Source organism: Danio rerio, chromosome 6 (assembly GCF_049306965.1).
Source record: "Danio rerio strain Tuebingen ecotype United States chromosome 6, GRCz12tu, whole genome shotgun sequence".
NCBI classification, from domain to species: domain Eukaryota; kingdom Metazoa; phylum Chordata; class Actinopteri; order Cypriniformes; family Danionidae; genus Danio; species Danio rerio.
The window spans coordinates 25,970,338-25,994,473 of NC_133181.1; the positions used below are offsets into that span (position 1 = coordinate 25,970,338).

The 24,136-nt window shown below is 34.3% G+C and overlaps 1 protein-coding gene across 2 annotated transcripts in view; it reads right to left on the reverse strand.

The window, feature by feature from the left end:
* ntn1a (netrin 1a) overlaps positions 1–23,142 on the reverse strand; it is a 123,069-nt gene extending 99,927 nt beyond the window's left edge. Inside the window, exon 1 of one of the 2 annotated variants that reach the window (NM_131029.2) lies at positions 21,621–23,142. In NM_131029.2, the coding sequence (NP_571104.1) occupies positions 21,621–22,635 (1,015 nt within the window). In that variant the 5' untranslated portion in view covers positions 22,636–23,142. The remainder of the gene's footprint in view (positions 1–21,620) is intronic. The other variant, XM_073952571.1, reaches the window with a different exon arrangement.
* Between the last annotated feature and the right edge of the window lie 994 nt (positions 23,143–24,136).

The following is a 24,136-nucleotide window of genomic DNA, read 5'->3' on the forward strand; positions in this document are numbered from 1 at the left end:
CACCTCTTCCAACCGGGCCACGGCCGGCCAACTGAACCACACATGAGCCTGATTCAGAACACTTACACTTCTCAAAAAATCCGGGAAATGAGAAAATATCCACTGAGTGTCAATTCTGTGGTCACAAATGTCTTGTTGATGCCAGAGGTCAGAAGAGAATGGCAAGACTGGTTCGAGCTGATAGAAAGGTGACAGTAACTCAAATAACCACTCATTACAACAGTTATGCAGAAGAGTATCTCTGAATGCACAACACGTCAAGCCTTGAGGCGGATAGGCTACAGCAGCTGAAGACCACACTGGGTGCCACTCCTCTCAGCTAAGAACAGGAAACTGAGGCTACAATTCGCACAGGCTCACCAAACAGACAATAGAAGATTGGAAAAATGTTGCCTGGTCTGATGAGTCTCGATTTCTGCTGTGACATTCGAATGGTAGAGTCAGTTTTTGGCATCATCAACATGAATGCATGGATCCATCCTGCCTTGTATCAACGGTTCAGGCTAGTGGTGATGGTGTAATGGTGTGGGACATATTTTCTTGGCACACTTTGAGCCCATTAGTACCATCTGAGCATGGTGTCAACACCACAGGCTACCTGAGTATCGTTGCTGACTATGCCCATCCCTTTATGACCATAGTGAACCCATCTTCTAATGGCAACTTTCAGCAGGATAATACGCCATGTCATAAAGTGTGAATCATCTCAGACTGGTTTCTTGAACATGACAGTGAGTTCACAGCACTCAAATGGCCTCCTCTGTCACCATATCAGCACCTTTGGGATGTGGTGGAACGGGAAAATCACATCATTAATGTGCAGCCAACAAATCTGCAGCAACAGCGTGATGCTATCATGTCAATATGACACAAAATCTCTGAGGACTATTTCCAGTACCTTGTTGAATCTATGTCATGAAGGATAAAGGCCGTTCTAAAGGCAAAAGTGGGTCCAAGCAGGTACTAGTAAAATGTACCTAATAAAGTGGCCGGTGTGTGTAGGTTTAATAGTGTAGTAGAATTATGAACTGTGTCAGCTTTTTGTATTCTAAATCTGTACCACAGTTGAACAGTTCCTTCTCTCTCTATCGTTCTCAGCTTGTTTCCTTTTTTTGTCTTCACTGTATGTTTGGTTTGGCTGAGAATCCAGCCCAAACACTTGCCCTCCACACATGAACCACCCTAAGCTGAGGTCATTAATTCAGAATCTATACCCGGTCAACAGTGTTTAAGACATCAAGAAGAATACATGTTGAGAGAAACGGTCGCGCAGGGCAGCGAGCATGGAATGTGTCAGTGTTGCTGCACTGTTTACAGCTCTGTTTATGATCTGTGTTAACAGTGTACTGACACTTTAACTGGCTTCAAAACAGCCGCCAGCACGAGGGCCATGAATCTAAAGCTGCAGCAGACCTGTGTTTCACCTCATAAGGAAAGAGCACGGAATACTTCCTTCCAGACACTGTCATCTATGCAACCGAAGGTTTAAAAAGAGCATAACAGGAGCTTTTAAATGACAAGAATATCCTTTTATTCTAATTCCGATCATCTGTTCTCATGCCTGTGTTCCTTCATTTGATTCCATTTGTTTTGCTTTACAGTTAGCTGATGTGCACAGTCATTTCTCAGTTTGATTATCATAAGGCATTATGGAAAAATCTCATTTTAAAATATCTTGTGAGAAAATATGTTAAAGAAATTGCATGATATTTTACACCTGGGGCCTATGATCAAGAAATTAATGTTCAAAATGAAATTACACAGACTTTTTTCAGTTCTCCTTAGACTAAAAAATTACTTACAGGTGAAGTTAAAATTATTAGCCCTCCTGTGATTTTTATTTTTTTTTCAAATATTGGCCAAACAATGTTTAACAAAGGAAGGATAATTTCACAGTATATATATATATATATATATATATATATATATATATATATATATATATATATATATATATATATATATATATATATATATATATATTTATATATATATATATATATATATATATATATATATATATATATATATATATATATATATATATATATATATATATATATTCATATATATATATATATGTATATATGTATATATACACTTTAAGCTGAATACTAGTATCTTGCAAAATATGCAGGAAAATTATGCAGTCATCAGGGCAAAGATAAAATAAATCAGTTATTAGAAATGAGTTATTAAAACTATTATGTTTAAACAAAGATAGTACATTAACTGTACATTAAATTTGATCATTCAAAAGTTATTACAACCTTTATTTAGCATGTATGCATGAAATTGATCAAAAGTGACCTTAACATGTTTTCTGTAATAAATGTTAGTTTTGAACCAAATCTGCGTAATTTCTGATAGAACAAATGAATGAAAAAACTTAGAAAGGTAGCAAAAATAAACTATGACATAGAGTTAAATATACATATTTAATATATATATATATATATATATATATATATATATATATATATATATATATATATATATATATATATATATATATATATATATATATATATACAAGTTTATTTTTTTGCTACCTATATATAAAAATATAAAAACCTTTGAATGGTAGTGTATATACTGTATAGAAAGGCTATTATAAATGTCCTTAGTAGACTTTCAAAGCAAACATACTATGAACAGGGCTACCTGAGTACTGCACATTCTCTCTCCTTAACTCTCAGAACCACAAGAATTTGGTTTTAGACATAGAGGTACAGATGTTTGTCATGAGCTCTTCATTGACTCTATTCAGCTGTCTCATCCCTGACTGTAATCTCAGCAGTACACATTCTCCTGGCAGACAGCATGGAAAATATCCGGCTGATGTTTATTCTGGCAGACTGCAGTGACAGAGCTGAGAAACTTTCTTTCGTGCGTGTACATGTTACCTGTTAGGAACTGTCCCTGACTTTGTCCTGCATTGTGACAGGTCTACGATGACAGTGTGAAAAGTATGTATATACAGTGGAGAACACAATTAGAGAACAACCTACAATTTCCTAAATTCTTAGGTCATTGCATAGTCATATTTAGTCACATTGTGTAGTTATTCTAACAGGAGTAAAACAGCTTTTTCAATCATTATTCAGCATACATAGCATATATTCAGCATATATAATCTAGTTAAAGAACACTTATAATATACTCAATATGGAAAACAATGTTTACTATAAATGTATCACAATCATAGTGCACTGCTTGCTTCAACCTAAAATAACTCTTTCGTACAATATCCAACCTTAAATATCTCTTTTGCACAATTTTCACCTTAAATACCTCTCTTGCACAATATCCTGCACAACATTGTTCAGTCTCATGTAAAAGTACTTGTATAGCCTGTCTTATGTGTATAGTTAAGTCTTATGTGTATAGTTAAGTATCTTACAGTATATGTTAGTTATGCATAGGTTTTTAAAACAGCTCTTATGTCCAGTGTTGTGTTTGTATTTATGGTTCATTTATGTAGCACCGGTGTCCTGCGAGACATGACATTTCATTCCTCTGTATGTCCACACATGTAGCACAATGACAATAAAGCTAGACTTGAAACTTGAGTATATACCTCTGTTATTGGTGTTAATCTGGCATCTGGTGATAATACTTTCATTATCTGACAAAACCAATTTAACTGACAGCCTGATCTTCTAGTTTTTACTGACTCTTCAAGTTGGTGAACTGTTCGAAAGTGACTGAAACCCATCAACAGCAGATTTTCATCAGAGTGGTTATTAACAATCTGTGATTTCTAGAACTCAATATTTTTACAATGACACTAACTCATTCAATCCCCCAAAAAGGCATGTCAGGCACATTTAAATAATTTAACAACAGATTTAATAAGCTTTAACAGTAATAAAAGCACACTTATATTTCATGTTGAAATGTGCATGTGCAGTATAAATCACAGACTGACTGTTTGTCACAATGTGTTGCACTTTTCCATTGACAAGTAATGGTCACCCATTTTTAAGATTCAAAATACAAGTCATCAAGTGACCAAAAGCTTGCGCACGATACAGTTTGCACAGGCTAATTACAAACAAATGACTATTGACTTCCATTTTACAAGTCAAATTTCACAAGTCAAGGGATCTTTAGTGTTCTGCTGAAGAAAAAAAAAAAACTCACCTACATCTTTGATGGACTGAGGGTGAGTAAATAAAAATAACCTGAGGGTGAGTTTTCTTTTTGGGTGAACTATGCATTTAAAACTAAACTGTTTTGTGTGTTGTGGCTCTTCATGGCAAGTGTAAAACACAAACTGTTAAAAAATGCACATTTTAGAAAATGATAGCACCGTGTTCTCTTTTCTAAATGAAAAATGTGATTTGTTTGAAATGGTGAAGTCATAAGTAAGCCAAAGTGGAATCTAGGTGCGCAGAAAGCCTAATTTTTAGTCAATCATTGAGTCTATTTATTTACTTGTGTAAATGTGTGTAAACTTATATTTATTCATTTTTTATTAATTTCAGTAATATTATTGACTGATGTGAAAATTTCCATATGATTTATTTATAATACAGTTTTTAAAGTAATATGTTCTGTCTTTCAGGAGATATATTATATAAGAGACTTGCTTTGATTACCAAATAAGTGGATCTAACTAGATTTGCATTGTATACATTAAATAATTGTTAAAAAGGTAAGATTTTTGATTTCATAAATTAAGATTTTAGTTATGATACACCCAAATTCATTCCACATAAATGAACATATTTTTTACAGAACTCTTAGCAGAAATAGCAAGAAATGTCCACAGATTCTGTCTGGCCCTAGCCATGGGTACACCTTACACATTGGTCTATAGCCAGGAATGAGAATGTGACATTCAAAACAACAATAGCAGATTTCAGGACAGTATAACAATACACAGGTATGTAGTAGTGTAGTTTGACATTGCCAGCCACTGTCCTGGCATGCATAATGCAGTATTTTCAGTAATTTTTGCAGATCTGTGTGAACAGAATCACTTTAGTGTCAAATGTATGTAAAAATGTATTCTGCATTAGACCTGATTTCAGTGTAAATGCATCAAAATTGTATTTATAACAGTCTATTAATACTCTAGTGTGATTACTCTACAATAGTTGACATGCAGAATTTACTTTCAGGCAACATAATCTCTAAAGGCGATCATCAAAATAAGATAACCAGAATTTTAAAAACTCCCAGTAACTGTTAGTAACATAATAACAATCAAACACTATATATTACATCTCCATATGTTACATAAATAAATGAAACTCATTCTTAATTTGTGCCAAAAAAGAAATTGCTCACAATCATCTGTCTCACTGAATCTTCCTGTGTTTTGCCAAACCACAGCTGAGAGAGGCTGACAAAAGCTTTCACTACTAAATAAAATGCTCAATTAATTCATTTAGCTGTTTCTTTGCCTTGAGGGCCAGACATCAAGAGGCGAGCAGACAATCCTCTTCTGTGCCTACTATAAACATCGCTGGCTGGCGCTGACTGAGGAAACAGGTATCAACAAGGGTGAGTCTAAACAGCACTGCAGCGCTGTGATTTAAGAGAGGTGTTAATGCCATCAAGAGTGAAGTCAACTCTGTCTTCCCCTCAAGGCTCATGCAGAAACAGACAATAAATTACACAGTGGTATGATATATGAGAAAGCTGTCCTTATAGTGCTAAAATTCACAGCCAAGATACGGGCGTGCAAACTTGTAACGTTAAACTAGAAACGAGCATGACACACCTAGGACAAAGACGAGCAATGGTTGCAATTATGTTATTAAACAAATGCTGTGAAAAGGTGGTTATGTTGGGGGTGTGATCTAGCATGTACATGCAGCAATCCTAAAGGTAATTTCAATATTTTTTTAAGTGTGGTTTATTTATAAACTAATTTCGAGAGGTTCCATTGCTTATGATTGAACACAGCTGGTACCACATCAGCTCCGTATATTGCACCAATCAGATGAATACTGACACACTATAAATAGGATTTTTCCACTCCAGTCATCTTCGTCTTCCCCTTTCACCCCTGCATCTCCCCTTCTCTGATAGGGTGGCACGGCGGCCCAGGGGTTAGCACTGTTGCCTCACAGCAAGAACACGGCTTATCTCAATAATAAAACCAGTAACAAAAAGTTTTGACATTTCCTGGTGGTCATTTGAATTGTCGCATGGATTGCATCATTATATTCGGTGCTCCTACTGGTTCTTGGATTAACACTCATCACAGCTGTTGTCATACTGCTTGAAAGTGTCTGAAATCTTCTGACACTGGCAGAACTTTTTCGAAGGAAAAATCTGATCGCAACGGGCACTAAGCGGCTGTCTGTGAACATGTCAAGCCAACGATTAAAGATAACCGATTTTAGCCTAGGATTTCAGGAATCTTTTAGGATTTCCAAAATTTGTCTCAGATGACAAAATCGTGGCTGAAATCTTACAGTGCGAGCAGGGCTTTAGCCAGATATATCTCTGCACGCTTACAAGCAGGGGAGTTCTCGAGACCTACCTGAGCTCAAACTCCCCTCTCATCCTTTAAACTAAAGGAAGCCCCGAGCTCGAGGATATTCTGAGCTCAGGGCTCTCTCCCAGGACAGCATGCCAAATATGCTTTATTATCACTCATCAGCTAAGTGTAAACTCTTGAAGACTTTTTAAAGACTTTCTCAGAATATGTATTGCGCCCCGGCTCGAACCAATCGCGTAGATTGACCACACTGTTGTTAATATTAGGAGGAAAATACATTTTTTAATTTTTTTTAGTCAAACACTTTAGACAAGACTTGAACAAAATTAAAGACCTCGTAAAAATTTGATTAAGGCTTTTTAATACCTTTTAAGGGCCTTATTTATTCATAATTAATTGATCAACTTTTAATACTTATCAAGACCCCGCAGACACCCTGATGTAGCACAAATATTCTCGCACTTTTAATGTTCATACAGGCATCTTCAAGAATATACAGTTTATTTGATCACTTTTATTAAACAAATCAGACTAAGTATTATTTACCCTGTGTGAACGGTATCAGACTTCTAAGCAAAAGACACAATGTTTGTGTTGTGAGAGTCAGCCAATTTATCCTCAGCTGGTTCCCATCACTGATGTGGAGACTGCTTTATTTCTGCATCGCACTAATAACGCAGACAATGAGGGATGACATTCCCTGTGTTCCTAGGAAACAACTTTCAATCTGTGAAGTGATAACACGAACCTGCCTGAAATTACAAATGTAGTCAAAATAAGTCATAAGTGTGTAGGAGAAGCAGTTCTGAGCAGAAGCAACCCAGCTTCCATTGAAACACTCACCTCCATCTTAAAACTTTCAGATTCTTTGCCTTGAAAAGAAAACCCAGAAAAAAACTCAAAGTTTTATGTTCATGTGGTTGTAAAGAGAATCTGTGTTCTATTATGTATCAGACAAGCAATATTAACCAAAAGCCTCAAAAATGAATGTTTTGCCCAGGGGAGGTAGAGAAAGACCAATATAATGTCTTAACCATGCCATTTTGTCTTGTGAATGATGTCCCTTTTTGATACTGTATGTTTGTGGGAACAAGCAATTTATCTATTGTTCCTCTCGCAACAAAGAAAAAGAAGCTGTTCTGTTTATTTTACATGCTTCTGAATCTCGGTATTATGGACTTGATATGATTAATGTCCAACATGTAAAAAAAGACAGACTGAGCCTTGGGATCAGTTTCTGTCATAAACATTTTACTGGGGAAATCTTAAGTCTTATAAACATTATTACTGTATAAATTCACAGTCTTATAAAAAGGACATTATGAGCTCTTAATTTAAATGTTTTTAAAATATCAAGTACATAACCAGTCTGTGATTATTTGAAACGGGAATACGGCTGAATGCATTGCTATATTTGCAGCAACCACATCAGCCATCAATCTTGCGTTAATATTAATTTTTGTCTCAGTAAAAATGTTCTGCCTCAGTCTATGCTATGATGAAAATGAATTTCCTCAATTTCCTGAATTTCCTTCCTTCATTTTGTCATTCAAATATTTATGCATTAAGATGTTTATGCGATTCATTCCAGATTAAGTTTTAAAAAGTAATCACAGACATTTCGCCTGAAAGCCTTCTTCAATGTGACGGTTCACTGCTAATTATAAGATCTTATATACAATCTGTGAGTATTATCAGCTGTTCATAATTAAACAAGCAATCAACAAAGTCCAACTCAACTCTATCATAAAATTACAACAGCATGAATGATAACACATCATGCACATCGCTTCTCAGACCTGGAATTTATCCATGGAAAAAAAAAGTATTAAATGCCAATCCCGGCAGGCTTCAACTCTTGAAAGGAACATGGCTTGATATTCTCTGTTCTTTAGCCATCGTTCTGATTAATAAATTTCTTTTCTGTCAATATACACTTTTCATACATTGGCCCGCAGCTGTCAATGTGTCCTTGCATATCAAGCAGGATCATTGTATTTCAAAACAATATTCAAGTGCTCTGACCACAGATGTACATGCGGTAAGATGGGAAGACAGAACTTTGGACAACGTTAAACATTGTCAGACTGATGAATGAATTGTTTTGACTCCCATTTACAATCAGTGTTGCTGTCCAGTTTCTTAAAAAATTATAATTACCAGCAATCTAAAGCGAAAAAAAATATATATAATAATGTCAGATTCACTTTACAGTATTCTCTCACAAATTGGGCACAGAAACGGCCCTGATTTCCTTCAAATGAAACTGAAGAATACACTGCCGTGTTATCTGTTTGAACAAAATCAGCCCAAAACAAAGATCATTTCAGGAGTTTATAAAAAGCTAAACACCTTCAGACTACCATTGGTCCGTGGTGATGATTTAATATGTAGGTGTGGCTCTGAGGCCCCGCCTTCTTTTACTTGGAAAATCTTCTCTGGTTATTTTCCTCTATTCAGATCAGATATTCACAAGTAAAATATAATCACTGAAGAGCTTGTCTAACTGACAGCAACAATAACACTGTTGTTCATCTTTATTATTGTGAATCTGCTTGCTAGTAATCTACAGTATAAAATGCTATTGAATGCTATTGAATTTCATCACTTGGCTTGACTGGAGTGTAAAGGTAAATAGCTAATGTATACTAGGCATAGGCCGGTGTAAGATTCTGACGGCATGATAACCTTGGATAAAAATATCACTATTTCACAGTTTAATTGTTGTGGTTACTCCTCTAAAGTAAATTCTTTTTAAATGTAAAAATAAAAATAAAACTTTTACCCTTTAATCACAATACATTTTATTTTGAGAAACATTTAAATATTTTGGAACAGTAAACATGTCTGGCTAAATATTTTAAATGAATACGTAGCTATGTTTCCATCCAAAAATGCGAATCAACTTTATGCGCAAAATTGGATTATCACATAAAAGACGTGCGAATAATGCAGCGTTTCCATCCAACGAGTCAAAGTTAACAAAGTCCTCACTTCCTGATTATCTGACGCCAAATATCAACAGTAAAAATGGAATTTTCTGCAGTAGGAGAAGCTAAGTGAATCCTTTTTTCATTTAATAAATGACTTGCGCCTCAGAAGGCAATCCTGACACGCAGTGATGGTGTGGTGGCGTTTAAAGGCGAGAGACATGGATCACAGACGCTTTTGATTCTGGAGGTAATTAATAATATAATAACACTAATACTGAATTTTTTAAGGTCTTTTAGAATTATCAAAACAACATTTTAGATGTTTTATAGTGTGCTCAGCCTGCTGGTTTATCCATTCACACACATTTTTATCATCACATGATCTCTTATAACAAAATGACATTTTTAAAGTGCATACTGAAATTTTTTAGATAAAAGTGTTTTCATTGTAGATTATGCAAATCTTTTCTTTTCGTATAAAATATGTATCCTACTCAGTTATGCACATAAGTTTTTTATGCGCATTTTTTAAATTTATGCGCATCTTGGCATTTCCATCAATCGATTTTTTATGCGCATATCTAAAACGCATAAATAATAGGTAGATGGAAACATAGCTATTGACTTCTGCTGTCTTCATTACTTTAGATTTGATTTATTTAAAAATTAAAAATGGCATCTCTGGATATCTTTTCTGCTAAAGATACTGTTATCCTAAAAAGCTAAAAAAAAAAAAAAAAAAAGTAAATAAAAAATCTAAAATACACCTTAGGAACGTCATAGCAAAAAATTTTGGCAGTTTTAAAACCTTGGCTTTTCCAAACCATGGTATACCTTGAAAACAGTTGTCGTCACATGCCTAGTGTATCGCTATACTTAGATGTTTAAAGACACAATACTGTATATACCATTTTTTTATGTCCTGTGTTGCCATGCTATTGATGTCACACACTCTAGATTTCTGGTTTTGATTCATATTAAACAGGAAAAAAACAAAGATGCTTTAATCTGTTGTGCATTTTATTAGACTGCACAGAGATGCATTTTAACAGAGCCTGGTATTTGTATTTAGTTTGTAAAACAGAGCTGATTATTTCCAACTTGATCATGGCCAGAAAAACTCTAAGTGGTTGATTAAAGCGTAATAAAAGCTTTTGTGTGCATCTCTCATCAGCAATTGCCTCATCGTCCTCATTTTGCTCCAACATCCTTACTCTGTTTCATACTATTGTAATAACAAGTTTTTAATCCTTTGCACATCCATGAACATGATACTTCTAAGCAACTGGCAAACAAATCTGCAGGAATACAATATCAAAAAATAAAAAAAATAAAAAAATGACAAGTACAGTACACGACCGGTCAAATGTTTGTGGTCATTTTTTATTTGAATTTTTTTAGAAAATCATTATGTTCATCAAGGTGGCATTTATTAAATGTAAAAATATATAATAATTTTTAAATATTTATTAAAATTACAAACTGCTTTCTTATTGTAGTTTCAAATAAAATTATTACTCCAGTCATTGTTGCGTTTATTACTTTTACCATTAATAATAATAATATTAATAATAATAATAATAAATAATATTAGAGTGATTTCTGAAGGATTATGTGACTATGACGGCTGGAGTAATGAAGCTGAAAGTTCATATTTAAAATCACTGGAATAAGTTATTAAATTAAATCATTAACTACTTTTGAACAGTTAGTATATTACAATTTATAAGCAATTTACAATTTTACAATTTGTACTTTATTTTTGATGTAATAAATGCAGCCTTGGTGAGCAGAAGAAGCTTATTTTAAAACAAGTAAAAATCCTGCCGACCCCAAACTTTTGACTGGTAATGTATATAATATACTATTTAAATCATATCAAGAAGTATGCTTTGTTCAAGGTGGTCTTCAATTCTCTTTTAAAACCTAAAATTCAATTTTATTGCAGATGGATGTCCGCCATTTTTGAATAATGTAGGCCCATATGTTTAGATTCATTGACTTTTATGACATGAATGAAATAGAGACAATTTAATAACTGACCATTTTTTCATTAGCAATATAGTGAAGTTGTTAAATCCAAACATAAAAGACAATGTCAGGTAAACTGACATTTTATATATATATACTGTATAATGTGGCTAATATAGTATAGCAGGTACCGCAGGCTCTTGCACCTTTTTGACCCTTGAGTTTGCATGTGTAATGGCTCCTTACAGCAAAACATCCTAATGAAAAGGCATACTGAACTTTAAAACTGCCTATTAGTAAAAAAAGCAGCAGCATTATCATATTCTAACATATACCATCCTGTGTGTATGCGATATATGTGCTAACGCTCATGTTTCTGAGCCTGTGTATGTGTGCGTGTGGTGGCGTCTACTTAAACGAGATGCAGATGGCTGGTTTGGGCCTAGTGCGCTGCAACCTGGCAGGCATCAGGTTGAGTTTGCTGCAGAGGTTTGGGCTCTAGAGCCAGGCTCTGCTCTGGAAATATACTCACCCCCCCTGCAGCAGAGCCCCAGCATGGGCTTTCCGCCAGCACTGATCTCGCCAGGAGGTCTGGGCCTTCTCAAAAACACACAGCCTGCCCCACAGGTTTACAACAGCCAGCTCAATGCTCTCTTACATCTCTGCTTCTCCTGAAGAGGCTGAGCTTGTGCATCCCAGTCCAAATTCTCAAAAACATTGTTTTTTTGATCAACCTTCCTGTCGAAAAAGCTGCCAGCCGGTATGGAGTAACATGAAAGAGCTAATGAGCTTGCCCACTTGCTAGTGAAAAACATTCACGTTGTACAATCACAAACAGGTGGTTTCGAACTTCGAGGTGTTTGTGTTCGCAGGGTTTGCCGCATCTGCAGAGCATAAAAGCGATTCATGTGAGAATTACGCGCATGCGAGAAGGTCTTATTTGCCTGTGGTTTACAATTGGAGTTGAACACCAGTAAACACTGATAAGCATTCTGGGAAATGTGGCCATTTGGATTAGAGAAATGAACCGCTACATGTCATTTATCCCCTTCGAACAAAAGAGAGGTAGAAAAGTGAAGCAGCAGAGCAAAGTGCAATAGCTCCGTCAGGTTTCTTGTCTCACATCTCACCCTCTTTTGCTTGATAGGTGAGACAGTTTGATCCATCGGCAGCTTTGAAGATTAGAGACATTGATTTATAAAACCCATGTAGCAGCTAAAACATTAACTAGAGCATTTGCTTTTACTGGCATAGACAAACACACAAACAAAGAGATTGCCATTGGCTGATTGTCTGAGAAATCAGAAAAACTCATTTAACATCCTATTGCTGAACTTATAGGAAGATCAAAAAGTGGTTTATTATAATGTTTTCATTTATTTTTATTTTAGTTAAAGGAAAAATTCACCCCAAAATTAAAATGATGTCACCATTTGTTACAATTTAAGATAAAAAAATAATGACAAAAGTTTAATTGTTGTGTCCAGTTGTTTACACTTCATTCTGTTTAGCAAATGAAGTAATCATATAAAATCAGTGGAGCTGTACGTTTTACATTTGTGCAACCGTTAAATCTGTTTTGGAACTTTAAACTTTCCTGCTGGCACAGGACGTCAACATGACATCATATTGTAGTTGTACCCCAACGTCATAGGGATGTTGGAAATAAAAATCGAGTGGATGTCAGAACCCAACATCAGGTCAATGTGAATGTTTAATGTCCAAAAATCAACCTAAAATCAACCAAATATCAACATCTAATCATGTTACACCTTGACATTGTGTGGATATTACCACTATGACAACTATCAGACATTGGAATCTGATTTCACTTTCCAAAACTTTCAAACAAAACTTAAAATCAACCAAATATCAACTTAATTTGACATTGTTAATCGACGCTGGCTAGACATTGAATTTTGGTTCACCCAATTAAAGTCACATAAAAAAAAAAAATTCTGTCATCATTTGCTAAAACCTTAATGAATTTTTTTTTTCTCTTCGGATGAAAAAATATAATATTATAAATATTGATTTCCATGTTATTTTTATTGTTATTTTTTTATTATTTAATTTAATTTAATTTAATTTAATTTAATTTAATTTAATTTAATTTAATTTATTTTAATTTAATTTAATTTAATTTAATTTAATTTAATTTAATTTAATTTAATTTAATTTAATTTAATTTAATTTAATTTAATTTTCCTTCGGCTTAGATCAATTCAATTCAATTCATCTTTATTTCTATAGCACTTTTACAATGTAGATTGTGTCAAAGCAGCTTCACATAGAAGATTATAGTAAATTGAAACTGTCAGTCCAGTTTTCAGTGTTGAAGTTTAGTTTTGTTCAGTGTGATTTAATATTCACTGAGTTCAAACACTGAAGAGCAAATCCATCAATGAGCAGATTAGTCTCTTATTTATTTGGGTTCACCACAGCATAATGAACCACCAACTATTCCATCATATGTTTTATGCAGTGAATGCACTTCTAGCTGCAAATCATTACTGGGAAAACACCCATATACTCTCGCGTTCACACACTCATTCACGACAGCCAGTTTATCCAATTCTCGCGCATGTATTTGGACTGTGGGGGAAACCAGAGCTCTCAGAGGAAACCAGGTAAAAATAAAATAAAATAAAATAAAATAAAATAAAATAAAATAAAATAAAATAAAATAAAATAAAATAAAATAAAATAAAATTCATTAATTCATTTTCTTTTCGCCTAAGTCCATTTATTAATCAGGCATCGCCACAGCAGAATGAACCACCAACTTATCCAGCATATGTTTTACGCAGCGGATGCCCTTAGACACACAACCCAACACTGGACAACAGCCATACACTCTTGCATTCACACACATACAGTGCGGGCAATTTAGCTTATTCAGTTCAACTGTACCGCATGTCTTTGGACTGTGGGGGAAACCAAAGCATCCGGAGGAAACCCACAGCAACACAGGGAGAGCCGGGGCTCGAAACAGCAACCTTCTTGCTGTCAGGCGATTGTGCTACCCACTGCGCCATCTGATGCCCTAAATTAAATTAAATTAAATTAAATTAAATTAAATTAAATTAAATTAAATTTAATTTAATTTAATTTAATTTAATTTAATTTAATTTAATTTAATTTAATTTAATTTAATTTAATTTAATTTAATTTAAAATTCCATGCTAAGTCAGTGGTGGTCAGCAACAAATTCTTCAAAACATCTTTAGTTTTTAGCACAACAAAGAAAATTCCAACAGATTTACGAATATTGTTTTACATTTGCAAAGAACACATTGACAGTACTTTACTTCCTCTTGTAAATACAGTAAATAAAATGTCCTGGGTACATATCAACCTGCACAGTCAGTCATGAATTTCAGAATCAGGCCCAATATAGCTATAAAACACTTCCAAGTGTGCAATTTATGTCCATAAAGATCATGCAGTAACTATGTGAGACAATCTGTTCAAACTGGCAGTCATCTTGTGGTTTGGCATGTGGGAGAGATGCTAGAGAGTTGAACTTAACTATGTGACGGAGAAACAAGTACATGCGGGAAACACAAGAGGAACCATTTGGATTCTGACAGCGATATGCTTTACTTCCAACAACAGAGGACAGAGAAACATCCCGAGTCATCTAAAACCACGGTGTGAGATTAAACACAAACCCTTCTGTCATCAAGATAATTGTAGTCCTGTGAAACATTTCTCTTCTCTTGACTAAAGTGCTTCCCGCTGCCTTTTCTGCTCTACTGAAAGACAATTCTATTTATGTGCAGTTATAATTGAGCAACAGAAGATTAGGGCATATCTAAGCTACAATGTGATGCAATATTTGAAGGATTAATAAGACATTGTCTCTGTTTTTTATGTCAGGTGCATATTGGCATGGCAAACTGTAGTTCCATTAAAGTGTAAATGTGCCAGGATGAAGCTAAGACAGTTTCCCAATGTTGGGTTGCAGCTGGAAGGGCGTCTGCTGTGTAAAATACATGCTGAATACGTTTTCTAATCATTTAGCTGTGGCGAACCCTGATTAATAAAGGGACTAAGCTGAAAAGAAAATGAATGAATGAGGCTAAGGTATTTTTAAGTCTACAAGTCTGACTTTCCAAAAAACAGACTGGCATTATTTCAACTAGTTAGACTAATGAGGTTTGAAAATTATGAACTATTCTTTTAGTCCAGCTGAAATTGGATTTTAAACCAAGTGCACATTGTAAGAGGAAATCAGCAAAAAATAAATAAATAAATGAACTTGCAAATTGTACACATTTATGACACTGAACTGACACAACATTAAACTGAGCTAGATACTGCTTTACAACTGATGATATGGATTTACAGCTGATGATACGGGTTTACAACTGAAATGAAAGTGATTTTATAGTGGAATTACCTACTGTGGAGCAGCTTTAAACTGGTTAAACTTGCTTATTGCTTAAGCTCACGCTTGTGCATTTATGATGACTTTACAGAATGACACTGTACATTATCTTGAACATTGTGTAATCATTCATTTAATGTGTCAAAGAAAAGCAGAAAGATGCATGTGTAAAACTGAATCCCTTTCATTTTCTCTCAAAACATTCCATATCTGTCAAATAAAAATGAGGCCATAGTCTTTCATAGACAACCTAGAAAACACCACAACCTTATTGCAATAAAAACATTACTGTCCTTTTAAAATCAATTTATGCCACTAGGTACAGTTGACATCTATTATTAAACCCCCTCAATTATTAGCCCCCCAATTTCTGTTAACAGAGAGAAGATTTCTTCAACACATTTCTAAACATAATAGTTTTAATAACTCATCTCTAATAACTGATTTATTTTATCTTTGCCATCATGACAGTAAATAATATTTGACTAGATATTTTTCAAGACACTTCTATACAGCTTAAAGTGACATTAAAAGGCTTAACTAGGTTAATTAGGTTAACTAGGCAGGTTAGGGTAATTTGGCAAGTTATAGTATAATGATGGTTTGTTCTGTAGACTATCAAAAAAATATATATATACATATAGCTTGAAGGAGCTAATAATTTTGCCCTTAAAATGTTTTTTTTTTTTTATTATTAAAAACTGCTTTTATTCTAGCCGAAATAAAACAAACAAGACTTTCTCCAGAATAAAAAAAATATTAACAGACACACTGTGAAAATTTTCTAGCTCTGTTAAACATCATAAGGGAAATATTTTAAAAAGAAAAAAAAATGCAAAGGGGGTTTAATAATTCTAATTTCAACTAATAGCATCATGATGAAAGTAAACTTTCAAAGAACAAATTATAATTTATTTTTAATTAGGCATTAACATCAGAATGTGAAAACGTATATATGTATCCTAAACAAATTAATAAAAAATGTTGAAGATGAAAAAAAGTGAAAGGTACCAAGAACTAGAAAAAAGTAACATGTTTAACAAGGTCAATTTAGACTTTTAAACAGAGCCACAGGACACCGAACAGGCCACATTCTCTACCAGATCTACTTAGTTAGGAACCCACATGAAAATATACTGTATACTATATACTATTCATTTATAGTAAATACTATATTTTTTTAACCATACTGATACCTTCAATAGAGATTTGATGACAGAGGCTGTGCAATCGCTTTTTTTTTAAGAATGGGTGATATACAGTTGGAGTCAGAATTATTAGGCCCCTCTAATTTTTTGTGTTTGTTTTTAAATATTTACCAAATGATGTTTAACAGAGCAAGGACATTTTCACAGTACATCTAATAATGACTTTTTTTTTATTCTGGAGAAAGTCTTTTTTTAGGTTTATTTCGTTTTTTATTTTAAACAGTTTTTATTTTTTAAAGACCCTTTTAAGGTCAAAATTATTAGCCCATTTAAGCTATATATATATATATATATATATATATATATATATATATATATATATATATATATATATATATATATATATATTTGAAAATCTACAGAACAAACTACATTATACAATAACTTGCCTAATTACCCTAACCTGCAGAGTTAACCTAATTAACCTAGTTAAGCCTTTAAATGTCACTTTAAGCTGTATAGAAATGTCTTGAAAAACATCTAGTAAGATATTATTTACTGTCATCATTGCAAAGATAAAATAAATCAGATATTAGAATTGAGTTATTTAAACTATTATGTTTAGAAATGTGTTGAAAGAATAATCTCTCCATTAAACAGAAATTGGAAAAAAAAAAAAAAAAACAGGGGGGCTAATAATTCTGACTTCAACTGTTTATTGCATCACAAAAAATGATTGAGGTCATGCTTTGTGATAAATCGATATATTGATTGTTGTGACAGAAGTACTTGAATGAATGAATGAATGAATGAATGAATGAATGAATGAATGAATGAATGAACGAACAAATAAGCAAACAAAAGAACGAACAAAACAACAAACAAATGGACAAATTAATTTATTAAATATTGTAAATTTATTTGCCCTCTAATAAAACTGTTTTTCAAATATTTCCCATGTGTTTTCAATAATACATATATATATATATATATATATATATATATATATATATATATATATATATATATATATATATATATATATATATACATTTCTAAACATAATAGGTTTAATAACTCATCTCTAATAACTGATTTATTTTATCTTTGCCATCATGACAGTAAATAATATTTGACTAGATATTTTTCAAGACACTTCTATACAGCTTAAAGTGACATTAAAAGGCTTAACTAGGTTTTCAATAATACATATATATATATATATATATATATATATATATATATATATATATATATATATATATATATATATATATTTTTTTTTTTTTTTTTTTTTTTTTTTTTTTTTTTATGTACGGAAAGTCTTACTTCTTCTAGCTTGACTAAAAGAACCACTAAACCACGGTTAATCAATAACTTGACTAATTAACCTAACCCACCTAATTACCTAATTAACCTAATGAATCATTTTGATAATCATTTTGACTTTCACTGTATATATATAGAATATATGTATATATATATATATATATATATATATATATATATATATATATATATATATATATATATATATATATATATATATATATATATATATATATATATATACTTTTTAAGTAGATAGAACATAAAACAATTAGGTTCTTCCGTAAAAAACAAAAACAAGAATTGTGTTATTTTAGTTCATTTTAAATAAGTCACTTTTGAGTGTATCGTTTAAAGCATTTTTGATCTAAATGTTACTTGACAATGCTTTGTATGTAATATAATGATCTGCGTCATTTCCCCGCCAAAGTATGGAGTGACATTCCTCTTTCCTCACACTTTATATTCTTGACAGGCTTCAGACTGTGGTTCGATGCATTAAAGAATTATGTCTCTCAATGGGACAAGCTGATCAATATCTTAAGGCCACATTAAAGGGGCTCTCAGGGGTTCATACAGGTCCATTTCCTCTAGAGGATCCAATCAGTTAAGTGCAGTTCAAGTTAAACCTGGGTCTCCTTGCAATCCCGCTTATTGATGTCTATCTATTAAACACTTTCTCTCAACACTATTTCTTGTCCTACCTTTCATTCACTTTAAAACCTCCTCTCATTACCTCTGTTTCAAAACATTTTGCCCTATATCGTACCTACAAAATGGAAAACATAGCACAGCGTCCCAGTTAAACTTGAGTTCTGTGGTGAAATTCCCTTTTGGTGAGAGTTCAATCTAGTACATGAACACATATTAGTACCAACAGCGCCCATCAGATCCACACATTGAAATACTGGAATGTTTAAAGTACGGTAGTGTTGAAAGAGGACCAAACCTCAGTCAGATCATTTACAACACACACTATATTTCCATATTTAGGTTTGAGTTATGATTGAGAAGTTGCCATAGTGTTTCTGTAGGTGTTTGATTGTATTTTCCCCTCACACACACACACACACACACACACACACACACACACACACACACACACACACACACACACACACACACACACACACACAAACAAAGGTTTTCCCTCGGGCTCTGCCCTCGCTCAGAGGTGTCACGCGGCTCTTTCTTCTCCTGTTTAAGCTCTGTTTGCTTTAACGTTGCCCACCCCTTCACTCTTCTCTTTTCACTTCTTCACTCCTTTTCATTCTCTTGCTCCCTCTTTTCATTTCAGCAGTGGATCTGATGGCACTGCGCTCAAAAAAACACAGACGAGGAATGTTCTGCAAAAAAGCGTCGGCTCGCTGACAGCAAGATGGATGCTATGAGTGACGATCTTTTGTGCCCCACGCAAGACTCACACATGCAGGCCCCGGTAAAAATAAAGTGTCAAGGATACAGGGGAGCAATTCATTTCTCCAGCGTGACAGTGGCGTCTAAACCTGGTTTGTTTATATTTGCAGAGTGCAGATACATGTAGAAAGAGAACAAGGTCTTCTTTTCTAAGACGAGTCTAGACAGTCTTTGAAAAGTCACAGGGCAGGTGCAAATTTTGCTACAAAAGTGTCTGACAGGTGATGATTATCAGGGTCTTTTTATTTGGGTATAACTCAGATATGTTTATGCAGAACCAGACATTAATTCCATGTCCAATTCCCAGTAAACTCTCATTCAGTGCAGACTGATTTAGATTACTTTAAAGTTTTCACATTGCCAAAAATAAATAAAAATAAATTAGCAATGAAGACTAAATCTATACCAAAGTTACAGGACTGTTTAAATTAAAAGCAAATATTACAGGTTTATTTTCTAAATTACGTAAGATGCAGACAATTTTACTCATGCAGTATTTATTTCTTTGACTTATTTTATTTAATAGAGTTGATGTTCTTATTTTCTTCTTTTTCATCTACTTTTTCTTCTTTTTTAAATTATTAATATTATTATTAGTTATATTATTATATTAACAATTATTATACTAAATACATCTACTATATTACACTTTAGTACATATTTCAGGCTGCTGCACTCATAAATCAAAGTGACTGCTTTAAGAATGCTGACTGCTTGATTTAGATCAGTGTGGCGTGAATGTTTTTGTACAAATGATGACATTTAATTTCGTTTATAAATTAGGTCCTTCGTTATTCAATTAAGAGTTAGGCAACGGCTTTATTTATTAATTCCTGATGTAAGACGCAGGCTATATTTGTGTTCTCCCAGCTAACTTTACGCAGTGATAATGTGTATTTCAAACATATTTTTATTTAATTAAATTACATTACTTTACAAATGCTGAATAAAATCTCAATGCGTATATCTAAATCATCTGGCAATCTAGCTTCTGGTCATTTAATTTGATCATTCTAGTTATTCTTAGTTTTTTCCCCTCTAAACATGATTCGAAATAAAGCAATTTTATTCAAGAGTATTTTTAAAAAGAAATAATCATCAATAAATGTGTCCAATTTTATTTGTAATTTTATTTTAAGGAATAACACGAAATGTTTCTTGGGTTTTTATCACAATGCTCTTTAGACGACAAAATATGTCGTGTTTGTCTTTCTTGCTGTGACACCTGTTAATTGTTTTAATGCTAACGCATATCATGATATCTTTGCCCCTAAATTAATAATAGTCACTACTGATATCATTTAAACATTATTATTTAAGTAGACTACAGAACGATATCTCGTGTGTTGCGAACTAAAAAAACAAGCCATGGACAGGCGACAAATTCTTGTTTCCTTAATATTTACGCTTTGATAAAATGAGGTGAGCATTAAACATTTAAGCTATATACAGGATTATTACATTTCCATATTAATGTTTATTTTTGTAATGAAAACCAAAATTTTGCAAGGCATAAAAATCGTTAGGAAGTTAATTTGTAGATTTGTTAATTATGTCCTTATTTTATGCTTTCAAACCAAAAGCTCTTCGAAGTCAAAATTGGTGAAAATCTTTTCTAAATGTTTGAGAAATAGTAATGGAGACTGTCGGTACCTGGCTGCTAAACTCCAATCATATTTTAAGTCCTACATGTTTAGATTTTTTTTCTTTATCTTTCTCCAAACCATTGCGCAAATGCTTCATAAATCTGTCACTTGAACATTGCTATACTGTAATGGTCCTGAAAGTTCACTTCAAGCAAAATGCTTGCGTTTAAAAAGAAAACACCCGCACTTTTGACTTGGCAGTCATGGCTGGTTTCTAACTCATCTCAAACAAATTGCACATGCGACAAAACGATATGTCTTTGGTGAAATGTTCTCGCCGTAGGCGCTTTCCAGAGATGATGCAGATATAAATGATGGACTTACCGACACATTCGTTGGCTTCTCTGGCGGTTGCGCGCTGCCAGGGTCGGTCATAGTGAAAAGGTTTGCATCTGTCACACTCTGGTCCGGCTGTGTTGTGCTTGCACTCGCACACTAGGTTTCCATCCCGGTCTTTGACGCACCGTGATGCGTGTCCATTACACTTACATCTGCCTCCAACCTGCAGGTCGGAAACTGCGTAAAAATAGGAATCTCTGGCCAGCTCCGAGTCATCCTCGTTTTCGTCTCCGAAAGTGTGCAGGCGGCTGAAAGTCACCTTAATGTCAGTGGCGGTCACCCAGTCCTGAAGTACGGGTGAATTGTCAAAGTCGTGCGCGGAGGGTCGCCCGTCCAGGGTGCTGAACGCGATCAGCCCGCCGGAGAGAGGATGCATGTCGGTGTGAGAATCTGTGCAGATGGCCTCTTGCTCGTTCTGCTTAGTAATCGTGGCTTTGCTGGGCTTGTTGTACATCTTTCTACACTGGGTCGAGTAGTACTGGAAAGGCACCCAGGACTTTCCGTAGTCCATCGATTTAAAGATCGCCATAGACTCCGGTCGAGGTGAGCAGAACTGCAAACTCACGTAGGTCACCTCAAATTTCTTGCCCAAGGATAAAGTTAAAGTGACGTTTTGAGGATACTGGAGGTAATTGTCCGACTGCCAGCAGGTGAGATTGTGAGGATTGTTCAGGTCGGTCAGGTAAGCTGGTGGGTGATTCTTCTTTGGGTCTGACGCGTCGCACGTGTGGCAGTTTCTGTGTCTTTCGTCCCCTTTCTCGGTCACCACGCAGTAACGACTCGGCGTTTTGCCGCAGGTGCTGGACGCGCGTACTTCTTTCCCGAACGCCGCGTTTACGAAGTCGGGGATGCATCTTCTGGGGTGTCCGTTCTCGTCGTAACACGGATCCGGCGGGGAGGTCTGAGCGGCGAACATGCTCATTCCATATCCGCCGACAGTCCCTTTGAGCACACAGCAGAGAGTCACCAAAGTGACCAAAGCATCAGAGACTCTCAACATCCTCGCGCGCCTTCCTCAGCCTCTCCTGTGCTGAAACACAGCTGTGCGTCCTAGTGAGAAGATGCGTTCCCGTCTGCAGATTTTACAAGGATATCAAATCAGTTGGCAGTCTGAGCTTGATCAGTCCACAGCCGCTGGGTTCAAACCGATGCCAGATAAAAACTAATGTGAATCCGAATCTGTCTCCAACACATGGGCAAACTCTGGATACCTGATTTAAAAACACTACAATAAATACGCGTTCGCAATTAAAGAAATCTCCACACAGGTCACAGTATCACCGTCAAACAGTTCAGCAAAAGCAGAAAAGTAACAAAAAAATTAAAAAATCTCAGTTCGCGCTAGCTCTCTTTTTCCTTGAGTACATCGGACACGCGCTTTCACCTGTCTGGTTCTTGAATCTCTGCGCATGTAGAGGATATAAGCAGATCCCGTTAGTTTGAGCTCTAGTGTGATAGGAGACACTCACTTTGCCCCCCTCTCTCCCTCGCTCGCCGTATATGCTCTATTGAGAAAGGCGCCGGACGGGTCTTTACGCTGGGCTTTGCGCTCATTCATCTCTAGCAGTGACATTCGAGAGAACAACGACATCCACTGGTAGATTATCAATAAAACCAGTGCCGAATTATAATTGAATTCAGTATATTAGAGATTCAATGATACATTATATAATATAACTTCAGTTAGTATGTCCCGAAGGCATATTTAAGTAGAGAAGAAGATAAAACATTACTATGAGTGCAACAATGCATATCACCAAAATTGCACAAAACAAAACATAATTTTTCATCTGAGCGATGGTTATTGTGGACAAATAATTTAGTTATTATTAATAAGTTTAGTTTTATTTTAACAAACGTTTCGGCTTATTTTAACAGCACCCAGAAATGACTTTCATCAACATAAAACTTTATATATTAAGTGTTAGATCACATATTGATTTGGTTTAAATCTTTATGAGGACTTGTATGTAACACTTGTATTGCTTTTACAGCCTATAATAAATTAATTAAATGCTGATACTTACTTTTTTTCAATACACTTCTATACAGCTTAAAATAACATTTAAAGACTTAACTAGGTTAATTTAGTTAACTAGGCAGGTTGGAGTAATTAGACAAGTTATTGCATAACGATGGTTTGGTCTGTAGACTATCGAAAAAAAAGTTAGCTTAAAGGGGCGAATAATTTTGACATTAAAATGTTTTTTTTTTTTAATTAAAACTAAAACTGATTTTATACTAGCCAAAAAAACAAAACAAAAAAACAAATGCGAAAATTTGGGAAATATTTAAAAAGGAATTCATTTTTTAAGGGGGTTAAATCTGACTTCAACTGTATATATATATATATCAGCATTCTAAACATTCTATCTAGATCAGGGGTGTCAAACTTCAGAGCAGCAGCTCTGCACAGTTTAGTTCCAACTCTAATTAAACACACCTGATCAAACTAATTGAGCACTTTAGGCTCTTTTGAAACCAACAGGTATGTGTGTTGA